Source organism: Mizuhopecten yessoensis, unplaced genomic scaffold (assembly GCF_002113885.1).
Source record: "Mizuhopecten yessoensis strain PY_sf001 unplaced genomic scaffold, ASM211388v2 scaffold8931, whole genome shotgun sequence".
Classification (NCBI taxonomy): Eukaryota; Metazoa; Mollusca; class Bivalvia; order Pectinida; family Pectinidae; genus Mizuhopecten; species Mizuhopecten yessoensis.
This window is the reverse complement of record NW_018407794.1, coordinates 110,206-122,899: the sequence shown is the minus strand read 5'-3', so window position 1 is coordinate 122,899 and position 12,694 is coordinate 110,206. Positions and strand designations below refer to the sequence as shown.

General features: G+C 35.1%; 1 protein-coding gene across 1 annotated transcript in view; it reads left to right on the top strand.

The window, feature by feature from the left end:
* The window catches only part of LOC110456856 (cilia- and flagella-associated protein 65-like), a 37,345-nt gene extending 27,718 nt beyond the window's left edge, over nt 1-9,627 (top strand). The window contains exons 33-46 of the mRNA XM_021507875.1: nt 198-356; nt 1,063-1,173; nt 1,630-1,707; nt 1,954-2,067; nt 2,320-2,478; nt 3,450-3,593; nt 3,927-4,043; nt 4,407-4,550; nt 5,267-5,344; nt 5,822-6,024; nt 6,398-6,526; nt 6,864-7,122; nt 7,434-7,555; nt 8,957-9,627. Coding sequence (XP_021363550.1) covers nt 198-356; nt 1,063-1,173; nt 1,630-1,707; nt 1,954-2,067; nt 2,320-2,478; nt 3,450-3,593; nt 3,927-4,043; nt 4,407-4,550; nt 5,267-5,344; nt 5,822-6,024; nt 6,398-6,526; nt 6,864-7,122; nt 7,434-7,555; nt 8,957-9,116 — 1,977 coding nt within the window. The 3' untranslated portion in view covers nt 9,117-9,627. The remainder of the gene's footprint in view (nt 1-197; nt 357-1,062; nt 1,174-1,629; nt 1,708-1,953; nt 2,068-2,319; nt 2,479-3,449; nt 3,594-3,926; nt 4,044-4,406; nt 4,551-5,266; nt 5,345-5,821; nt 6,025-6,397; nt 6,527-6,863; nt 7,123-7,433; nt 7,556-8,956) is intronic.
* The last annotated feature ends 3,067 nt before the right edge of the window (nt 9,628-12,694 follow it).

Below are 12,694 nucleotides of genomic sequence, written 5' to 3'. Positions count from 1 at the left end.
TCACCCTGGAAAATCTTATTGTTTTCATTGGATATGATAAAGATACAAATAAAATGGAATTATAAGTGACATTGATAAACCGGATTAGAAAAATAAGTGACGTTGATTGAGGGGGGTATTCTTATCACATCACATCATTCCTTTGAGTCAATCTCTCTTTAATATTTTTGCCTTTTGTTTCATTTTAAAATCTTCAGATGAAAGTGATGGATAACAAGCTATTCACTATTGAACCAAAGACTGGTAAGCTGGCCCCGGGAGAGTGTAAGACCGTCACCCTTACCTACAAACACACGATGGCCGGCACTGATCGACTCCCAGTGCTGCTGAAGCTGGCCCGCGGAAGGGAGATCTTGGTGGGTACAACTTCTCAAGTATTAGCCCCATTTATGAGTGTGGATAATTATCACAAAGTAAACAAACAATTGTGTCCAATCATTAACATAAGATTTAGTAACTTTACAAGTTGGCGGGTATAAGATAAAGTTGCTATTATTAACGAACTTTTTGCTCATGAAGTTAATTTGCAAATGGTTATTCTAGGCTTGAATATATTTGGGAGGGGATTGGAGATAGTGAGACAATTAGAATTTATAATATGTCAGTGTGATTGTGAGTTGAGGGGGTTACTTGCTTCCTCACATAATACACATAATACACAAATATGTACAATGAGAAACGAAATCTTGAAAACTGATAATGAGTAAAGCTTGATTATTGATTAAGAATAAAATATTAAGAAAATTTACAGCACAATACTGAAGTCACTTTATCGAGAGGAAAACCTGTGTAACCCCCGGAGTATTGTTGTCATCCCATTTCTTATAAAAATTATAAAATCAGATCTGTGTATTTGGAATTCTGTGCCGTGTCACACAGGGTGTCGGATTAGATGTTTAATGTGACCAATATGTTGTGTATCACAGGGTGTCAGATAAGACAGGTTTCATTGTATATTTATATTCTATTTTGTGAAAACAGTTTCTACTAAACATGATATTTATATTGTCAGAATGAACTATGTTTTGAGACCCCTAACAAAACACACTTGCGTTGTTACAGCTGAACTTTGTGGGAGTGACAGTTGAGCCGGACAGGCGATACATCCACTTCCCATCCAACAAACACATGTTTACTCCGATCCCTGTCGGGGAGAAGAACAGCCCTAAACAGGTATTTATACCCTCGTGTAAACTAAGGGAAAATTGAATCACTCAATATTCAGGTGAATATTTAATTTGATGTTTGCAATAACTAAAATTAATGTAAACTTATCATGACAGTTATTTATTACTTATTTGTAAGTTTATTGTTAAAGTGGAAGCAAAATATTAATAAAATGAATTTTAAAAACAAATCAAGACAATAATAATTATAAAATTGATGATCAAAACAAGTCCATTGTGATATTATAAGAGCCACATTAATGACCATGAACTTAATCTTTAAACAAAATAAGACAACTCTTTATGATAAAATTATCAAGACATCTGTGCAATAATGAGTTCAGTTTCAGACCGTCACATGTAGAAACCTATCGCTGTGTTACAATTGTGGTCAATGTTATGTCGTTCTGGCAATCTCGGGGAATTGTCCTGTGTTTTGAAACTATTTGTCTGTATCTTGTAGACGTATGATTTGTACAATGGAGGAGCGGTGCCTGTCAAGTTCCACATTGATCTGGCTCCTCTAGACCTGCTTACAAAGGTATGTACCCCCACTATCACCTACCTTTGTGGCATTGAGTCTCAGCGATTTCTGTAAAACCTGAATGTAATGCTTCTTTCTGTGTTGTCTCCATTACCAGCAATAGATATCTCCTTTTCACATATTATATGTCTTCCTCAATGATTTACCCAATTCCTTGATAATACCAAAACTTCTCTGGTGGTAATATAACAAGGTTTTATTGTATCACAGCTGTTTACGCTGTTCTGTGTGATGTTTCTGTAGGAAAATTATGACCAGCCGATCTTTGAGTGCCTGAATCCTGTAGGAGAGATACAGCCTGGACGGACTTTGGCCATTGATTGGCGATTCTCACCCATTGAAGCTAAAACCTACATGGTAGGTCACATATATCTATGGTTATAGTTAATATTGAAAAAAATAAAAAAAATATATTCATAAACAATGTTTTGTAGAAAGCAAACATTTAAAAAAAAAATGTTGTTAATACACAATTTGAATTTAATGAGGAAGAAATACTGACAGTGTTATTTTGATCAGTCAATAAAATATTCTGATGTACTTGAAATTGCATATTTGTGAAAAAATTGTCAAGCTTGTGAAAAAAATAAATAACATTATAAATTTCAGATTGATGTTCCGATACATGTCCACAATGGGGACACGGCTATCGTGACCTTTACCGGGGTCGGTTACGACCGTCGTGTCATGGGAGACACCATGCCAATCTCTGACCAGCAGGATCTGACCGGAGTGCCCAGTATACAGAGTGTACCTTTACCTGGACAGGTAAGTCTTGTTAGTCACTTTACCTGAAAGATAAGTCTTGTTAGTCACTTTACCTGGACAGGTAAGTCTTGTTAGTCACTTTACCTGGACAGGTAAGTCTTGTTAGTCACTTTACCTGGACAGGTAAGTCTTGTTAGTCACTTTACCTGGACAGGTAAGTCTTGTTAGTCACTTTACCTGGACAGGTAAGTCTTGTTAGTCACTTTACCTGGACAGGTAAGTCTTGTTAGTCACTTTACCTGGACAGGTAAGTCTTGTTAGTCACTTTACCTGGACATGTAATTTTTGTTAGTCACTCTACCTGGACAGGTAAGTCTTGTTAGTCACTTTACCTGGACAGGTTAGTCTTGTTAGTCACTTTACCTGGACAGATAAGTCTTGTTAGTCACTTTACCTGGACAGGTAAGTCTTGTTAGTCACTTTACCTGGACAGGTAAGTCTTGTTCGTAAGTCTTGTTAGTCACTTTACGTGGACAGGTAAGTCTTGTTAATCACTTTACCTGGACAGGTAAGTCTTGTTAGTCTCTTTACCTGGACATGTAAGTCTTGTTAGTCACTTTACCCGAGTAGATGCATTATTACTCCATATAAGACTGAAGTAGTTTTATTTTCTATCAGAGATAATAATATGAAAACTAGTTCCATAAAACAGAATTTTCTAATAAGACAAAGTTGATGATTTTTGAGTCAAACAAATATTTATACACTCAGATATAATCCTGAACCTGAATCACTAGGTTACCCTGGGAACGGTTATAAAGTCTTTCCATGCCGGGTCATGTTTTAAGTGCTGAATTATTAAGAAATAAACTTGTTTCTGTAAACGTTGATTCTGAGTTACATTCTGGTTATAAAGATTTTCTGATGCTTTTGCAAAATAAAATCATCGAAAAAAATAAATAAATATCTACTACCCTTTGTGCGCAATTTTCTGCCTTGCTTGAACTAATCTTTCTTCACTTATTCCACAGCTGGCGTATCTGTCCCAGGAGAGGCTATCCTTTGGAAACATGCCACTGTTCAGCAGAGCCAGACAACTGGTGTTTGTTATCAACAAATCTCGTGACAGAGACGTGTCCTTTGAGTGGCATGTCACAGCCCAGGCCGACAGCCAGGTAAGTCAGCATGCTGAACTCCTATTGGTCATGATTTAATAAGAATAAACCAACCAAAGTTGTTTAATCTACGGGTTGTTTACAGCCAATGATAAAATGAATTGCATATGTTACATAACTTAGAAATTGTTGAATAAAAAACAAAATATTTATCAAACATTCGAAAACAATATAATTTGTAAAATAAATAATTTTCATTTACATGAACATAAGTATAGTAAAATTAGACAACTGTTCAGTTAAATCCGGACTGATCGATGTGAGTTTATGTTAAACGATGAGTTGATCAGTTGTGTTGTACTGTGTGTGATGACTGATGTTTCCCGTCCTCAGTACCTGTCCATCTCCCCTGTACGAGGACGGTTGGCACCAGGAGAAAGCAAGATGTGTAGAATTGTCTTTGTGGCCTGCAAAGTTCCGTCCTTCTACGACCTTGACCTCGTGTGTGAGGTAGGTGATTATCCTGTGTGACCTTTACCTATAGGTGTCATTTGTGATCTATATTTAGCAATCTATATATTGTACAGGTAAAAAAAGTACAAATCGCTCACTCAGTCTTAGCTTGACAAAGTGACCAGTCGACCTTGAAACATTGCGACACGTTTAATATGTACATTGTTTGGATAGAAAGTCAAACTTGGCTATTTATATGTTGACGTTACAGATTGTCGTAATGACTTATCCTTCCTGCCACAAAATAGCTATACAAAAGTGGGTCCAGAAATAAATATTTGGATTCATTGACTTCTTTCTTCTGAGAATACTGCCCAGAATAAAGTAGAAATCGTGATATATTACTTGTTACTGTTGTAGGTTACCGATGAAGTGGAATTGAGAGACTACAAAAAGAGGCTGCAGAATTGGGAGAAAGAACGGGAGCGACAGAAATACGAGTTCACTATTACAGAGGATGATTTGGATGCTGATAAACGCCTGCCTAACAATGTGGAGATCACAGTAGGTGTTGTGTGCACTGTTAAGCATGATCACTTCAGAGTTCTATACATTAAGAAATGAGTATAGACTAGTAAAGATTAGACCAGGATTGACCATAAACCGACAATAAACTCACTACAATATTTAGAATCATGTTGGTACTTGGATTGTCACTTAGTGAAAAAGTCAATTGAAGCCCAATTGTGGAATTATAATAACTCACTCATGAAGACACTTTTTAACTCTTTCAATTCAAAGGTTGGAATAGTTCATTATGAAATTTCAGGGGTGAATGAGTTAACACATTATTCTTTGTATGTCCATCAACATATACTATAATGGAGGTGGCATTAAGTGTTGGTTTGTTTTTGCGTTGGTCTGTACATATTCCTGTGCGACATCACGGTAATACCACTTTAGGTAGAATAAGCGTTAAGCTCCGTTATACAAAAAGTTTCAAGTCCGTCAAACTCCATTTATGATACATTTTGAGGAGTACTACTCTAGTATATCAAATGTGACCTATATACTCCTCTTCACTGCAGAACTTATGCAGTATACTTTATAATTCCATTTCTTTAGTCAGATTTTGATGTACCTTTATTTCCTTGCCAACAGGAGAGGAGTATATATATATTTTGCCCAATTGCACTCTAAGTATATGTATATGTATGTTTTACAGTTTTTAGTCAGCCTTAAAATAGATTCCTTTATTTTATCTATTATTTTTTCCATAGGAGCGACCAAGCAGTCGTCTCCAGGCCCTGGAGGAAAGAAAGAGGGCGGAAAGTGAAGGAGAGCTCACCAAATATAAGGTAGCTTCATTACATGATAAACATCCTTTATTTGAGGTTACATGTCAATTTGGTGTCATCACTCTGTTTTTCCAATCCATGTTTTAATTTTTGTAAGCTTTCTTAAAAGATGCCCCAAGCAATATAAAATTGTTGATAAAATATTGTTGTGATGGTATGCTTTCAGAGAAAACATGTGAAATTGAACAAAAAATGAAAAATAAAATAGACATTATAATACACTGACTGTACCAATGGCATGGCTAGAATTCTTCTTTGGTTTCAGTTACCAAGAAAATTTTCCTTTTAATAAGGTATTAATTACAAGCAACTGATCCTTAACCTATTAATGAATTGATGTCTCTTGTTACATCAGATCATTTAATGTAAGATATCTTATCAATGACAAGCTGGCACCATTTACAAGATTCCACTGTAGAAGGAAACTGTTTAAAAAATATTCACTTATAATTCAATTGGCTTTAAATTGTCCTGTAGACGTTACCACCGATCAAACAGCTATCTCCTGACGAGGAGAAGGCCGTACAGATGAGTAAGGATCAGAAGGAGGCTGAACTCTGGGCCAAGCCCAACACACCCAACCCCTTCCTACTGCATCTAGGTCTGACAGCCCGAACACACGACATTCGTGAGTTCCAGATCAACTTCCCGGAGGAATACAAGAACTTCTACGTAGACAGGTAAGACAGCATCTGTATCAAAGGAAACATGATGTTAAAATAATCGTTATCTTTGATAGAAAAGTTAATGTGTTGAATTTCTATCTAAACCAAATGTTACTGCTGTTAAATTGGTAAGAATGTTGAATTCCTATTTACACCATATGTTACTGCTGTTTTGATTGGTGAGAATGTTAGATTTCTATCTTAACCAAATGTTACAACTGTTTTGATTGGTTAGAATGTTAGATTTCTATCTTAACCAAATGTTACAACTGTTTTGATTGGTTAGAATGTTAAATTTCTATTTCAACCAAATGTTCCAACTGTTTTGATTGGTAAGAATGTTAAGTTTCTATCTAAACCATATGTTACAATTGTTTTGATTGGTTAGAATGTTGAGTGAGAAGCTGGCTGGACCAATCCGACGTGACCAGCAGCAGCAGGACGACACCCTGCCACAGATCAATTGTACCCAGGCAGAGGCAGAAATGGTGTCAGGAGTCCTCAGCAACGTTCTCAGGTTTGTAGCTGTGGTATTATATACAATACAACTTTTATGTAATCTTGAAGTTACTTTTACGACAATTCTTTAAAAAAAAAAACAGATTGAGATCCGTGCAATATTCCCTGTAATGTGTACCAGAAATTCATGCATATCTATTCCACCATTATTTCATCCATATGTTATACCTCATATTACCTGGTGTGAGATTTTATTACAAAATCTACAATGACCCGTAGCTTAGTCTATTATTTCCTCCTCACGTCCTCAGATGTGGTACAAACTTACGGACAATGTCTGAAGAACATATGATAAATAATTATGTACTAATGGTACTTTCTTTTTAATCCAACAGAGGCCTACTGGACGACACTTACTTCCAAGATTCTGTGAAGAAAGTCACCAATGAGGCCATTCCCTACTACAGCCAAATCGGGGAGCAACGGTCTGCCTCACCTCCTGTTCCCTCCCAGGCTGAGTCCCAGAGTGGCCGGTCCAGTGCTGCCTCCCAGTCTCGCATGTCTCCGATGTCCTCCATCGATGTCACACTGGAACCGAAAACTGCCAGTCCCCCGGCCACACCCACAAGTGTGCCCTCAGTGTCTTTAAAACAGGTCAGTTAAAAGGCTCTGTATCCTGATCCAGTAATCTGCCCCTGAAGTCCTCAAAACAGGTCGGTTAAAAGGCTCTGTATCCTGATCCAGTAATCTGCCCCTGAAGTCCTCAAAACAGGTCGGTTAAAAGGCTCTGTATCCCACCCCCAGTTATCAGTCCTCCTAACGCCATCAGTTTATGAGCATTCTTACTAGACCTATTTCTATAAAGAACTTATTTCTTTCAGATCGACAATAAAGTATGGCTTAATGAGTTTCTATTGTACATGCCTTTTACTGCAATTATTGACTTTGCATCATGTTTTTTACAGGCCGCTCCCTCATCTAGATCAGGGAAGAAACTCTTGATGGAATCCAAACAGCATACAAATGAGGAGATAGAAAAAGTTAGCAAAGAGGAGGACCTACTCAAACAGAAGCAGAAACTTAAAAAGTAAAATTTAATTCTTACTAGACACATCGTTAGTTCTGGTTTAATGACACAGGCTAAATGTTCAAACTTAATTTCTTACCTACCCTAAATTACAGAAATGTGAGACATAATATTCAAATTTATTTTCTTACCTAACCCAATAAAAAAAATGTGAGACTTTTTACGTAGCTGAAGAGAATCCTTTTGAATCTCAAGACATGCATTTACTCTGGTTTCTGTAAAAGTACATTTGTGTTTCTCGTGAGCCTGGATGGTTCACCATTGTCAGGGTTCATACAGATCTTTCAAAGTGCTTGAATTTATCATGTACATTTTAAAAGTACTTGAGTTTTATATTTTACTAAATAAAATACATACAAAAAAGTAAGACAAGCACCTTGAATCTGCCTCCAGAGTTTGACCTGAAGTTTCTAATGTGATGTTAACTAACCGGAAAATTAAGGTTAACTTCAGTGTGAGGTGGACTCCGAATCATGTGATATTGGGGCCTTAACTCATTCACCCCTGAAATTTCATAATGAACTATTCCATCTTTTGAATTTGAAAATTGATGGAGACTGTGGGAAGCATTGAAATGATTAGATTAACTACATGGTTCTCTCTTTATTAATTGCTTGATTGTTCATAATTTTTTAAGATTTTTGTCAAATTTCATAATGAACTATTCCATCTTTTGAATTTGAAAATTGATGGAGACTGTGGGAAGCATTGAAATGATTAGATTAACTACATGGTTCTCTCTTTATTAATTGCTTGATTGTTCATAATTTTTTAAGATTTTTGTCAAATTTCATAATGAACTATTCCATCTTTTGAATTTGAAAATTGATGGAGACTGTGGGAAGCATTGAAATGATTAGATTAACTACATGGTTCTCTCTTTATTAATTGCTTGATTGTTCATAATTTTTTAAGATTTTTGTCAAATTTCATAATGAACTATTCCATCTTTTGAATTTGAAAATTGATGGAGACTGTGGGAAGCATTGAAATGATTAGATTAACTACATGGTTCTCTCTTTATTAATTGCTTGATTGTTCATAATTTTTTAAGATTTTTGTCAAATTTCATAATGAACTATTCCATCTTTTGAATTTGAAAATTGATGGAGACTGTGGGAAGCATTGAAATGATTAGATTAACTACATGGTTCTCTCTTTATTAATTGCTTGATTGTTCATAATTTTTTAAGATTTTTGTCAAATTTCATAATGAACTATTCCATCTTTTGAATTTGAAAATTGATGGAGACTGTGGGAAGCATTGAAATGATTAGATTAACTACATGGTTCTCTCTTTATTAATTGCTTGATTGTTCATAATTTTTTAAGATTTTTGTCAAATTGCTCTAAAACTTTCTGTAAAACAATGTTGTGATATAATGTGTTGTTTGTTTTCAGACTCCCTGCATTTGGCAATATTGCAGAGTCGATTATAGAGAATTCCCTGCTCAACGTTATGTCCGAGGCACTGATGGAGGAATTCAACATTACAGCACGCCCAAGGTTTATCGCTCTGCCCAAGCGAACAGCATCAGCCCAAAGCAAAGCAACTAAATAAGGATGTTGAACTCAGAACTTTGAAGAAATCGCTGTATTTACATGGGGGAAAATGTAACCATGTAACAAGAAGCACAAAAAAACATTACGTCACTTTATTGGAGCTGAACAGAATAAGGTTTACAGTACATGTTGACGGAGAACTGTACATCTGTGATCAATGAGAATGTTGACTGCTGTACTGTATGTAATAGTGCTGGTCCAGAGGTCTCTCTATAGTGATGACTGGGGAGCACCAGTACAATGCCTAAACACTGCATTGCCTGATAACTAATGTTATACTAGCTTCACTACTCTGGCCGAATTTTGTCCACATTTTCGGAAAAGTAGAAATTTCTTTTATTTCTGGAAGTATTTCTTTTGTTTGGTTCTAAAGTTTTAGTTTGAAAATTATCAGAAGCTTTTGGTAATGTTTAAGCTTATGAATTCTGTAGAATGTGATATTAGGTGTGATTTTAAACAAATCATTGGTCATGAATTTCATTTATTATTTTTTGAGTTATTTTAGATTATCTTAATGTACATGTAATTCAACTAATGTGTATACATATTAATTTAAAAAATTGTGAAGAAAAGATTTGTAAATATCATTTTGAGACTATTCAATGTATGCGTAAATAAAAATTTATTTTGTTTTTCTGACTCCGTCCAACTATAAACAAATTAGTCAGGATCGTTATCCATTGTTAAGAATAATGAAATAGTTGTATAAAAATACTTTAGCCTATTTATTTGTCGTTGTGTGGAAATCTGAACAAGTAATACTATATAGATTTTTGTCAGACAGTAAGATTGAGGAAATCTTGACTTGTTTACAGTATTAAGTTATGAATATATTTGATGATATGAAATCATTGAAAGACAATTTAATGCATATTTCCTGTCTTATAATTGATATTTCAAAACACTTTCAACAAAATTAATGAAAACCGAAAATATAAGAAACAAAATCTATTTGAATTAATGTCTATCACAAAGATAGTATGTTTATTGAGGTAGTAACTCTACCACAGGGCTTTAAAGCTGACTAATACAAGTTAAGTTAGCTTTACAAAATTTTGTAATAGAAAACTCAACCTGGATATGTAGTGATTTAGTCGAACAAGGTTTTTATTGTTTTGATATGAAATCTGTTTTTAAAAGCTGACAAGTCTTTGAGAACACAAATCAATCGTTATTCTACAGAGATTATCAGTAAGCTATCAAAACTTCTGAATAAAAACATAGGCTGTTGTAGAATAGGGTCATTTATGCCAAAACCTGCTGACTGTAACACTTTCCTGTGTTTTTTCAGTAAAAACAAAATATGCATGCATTTGAGTAGCATTCAAAATTGTACAGTCTTATTAAAAAATAACAAGCACAAGTTATGTGTGAAGTATGTAGGAGGGCTGAATACAGCTGAGCTACAGTACATACAGGATATCAATTGTGTTTCACCCTCTCAACACTGTAGACCATAATGGACTCATCCAGATCAATTTATGGTAGAGGTTATTAAAGTTACATAGGGAGGAAAGGGTTAATGCAGCATTAACTGTTTAAAACTAAACCTTAACAATCCAGATACCTTTATGAAGCATACCAATGGCTAGGTCCTATTAACAGCTAGGTCACAGAGTGTACATTTCTAGATTAAAACTGTTACCTAGGTTTTGAACCAAACCCAGTTACCCTTCACAATGAAGATACCTTTATGAAGCATACCCAATTGGCTAGGCCCTCTTTACAGCAAGGCCCCAGTGTAATTATTTCTAGGTAAAAACTGTTAACTAGGTTTTGAACCAAACCCAGTTACCCTTCACAATGAAGATACCTTTATGAAGCATACCTTTGGCTAGGCCCTCTTCACAGCTAGGTCCCAGTGTAAGTATTTCTAGGTAAAAACTGCTACCTGGGTTTTGAACAAATTTTCTTGGACCTGTTTGATGTAGTTGTCAAAAAATTGTATGTAAGTTAAACTGTGCTATCAGAAACCTGTCTACTGCAGCCCTGTTGGTGTTCACTTTAGACAGGTTTCACTGTATTGTTACTGCTGTTTAGTAAAAGCTCCATATTAAACAGTTATACCGTCTGTGATATTGATTGTAGCAGAGACGTTTAGATCTTTGTTACATACTTGTGTAATATACGTCCAGATATATATCTTTACTGTGTAAACATACATTCCAACATTACATGTATAGAGCAGAGTGTGTAAATTATCTCCGACTTTTTTCCCATGGAATAATTTCATTCAGTTTTTACTGAAGAAATGAGGAAGAAGCAATCATACAATGTTCATATGTAGTTGAACTCTGATGTATTTGTAATAAAAAAAAATATGATAATACGGGATCCAGAAATTTTTAAAAGAGAATCAAACTTATATCTTGTAATATGTGTCACTTATATTCTACAAAGGCTCATGCCAAGTCCACCACTTAAGTTTACAGAAATATTTAACACACTTTTCATTCATAGTGCTTGTACAAGCATCAATTAAACATTCCAGATCATTATTTTGAAGAAATTTTTCAAGCACTCCCTCCCCTCTACGTGTTATGTCAACATCAAGAAGAGGAAAGACAAATTTTCTTGGTTTAATGAGTTGGACGTATATTATTATGCCTACTGGGTATTGTTTTTACAAAAATCTTTCTATATGTCTATTTTTACAAGTATCTGTGACTGATTGTTCCGTCCACGAGGTGTTTTTATATTGAATTGCAGTATTTTTGACAATGTATGAAATACTGATGTTGTGATGGGACTGATATATATTGTACTTATGTATATATATGTATTTGTACAAAATCAGAAGAAATAAAAGCACTTGAACATAAAAAGGTGTCATGATTTTGATCTCCTGTTCACTTACTGTTGGGAACATGAAATGACTTTCTTTTTCGTCATTCCCTCAGGCGTCTTGGTTCAAATTTGCCTTAAGCTGAATTACTCTAATACTAGAAGTCAAACAGTCACCAACGTATATGTGTGGACACATATAGAGAAGTACTACAATAATACATTGTCTAAAAATAGTAAAAGTGACCTTGACCTTTAACGCAGTAACCCGAAATGCGAACTTGTTCAAGTTATTATCATACCAAACACTTGTCTCAAGTTTCATACAATTCTGTTGAGAAATGAAGTCGGTAGAGCGATGACAAAGTGTTTTTTTCTAAAAATAGTAACAGTGACCTTGACCTTGAACATAGGAACCAGAAACGCGAACCTGTCCAAGGCACTGCCGTACACCAACACACTTGTAAGAAGTTTCGTGAAATTGTGTTCCAAAATGAAGTCGTGATGACAAAGTTTTTTTTCTCTAAAAATAGTAACAGTGACCTTGACCTTCAACGCAGAAACCCAATATGCAAATGTCATACTTAACACTCATGTGAAGTTTCACGAAATTCCATGGAGGAATGAAGTCACTAGAGCAATGACAAAGAGTGTAACATGCGTACCTATGGGCGGTATCTTTTATCCCCTCAAACTTTCGTTACGAGGAAATCCGATAATTAAGTAAAGATCTAATAACTGATAAATAGTTTATACTTGAACTTCATTTTCTAAGCATTTTTCAATAAGGGT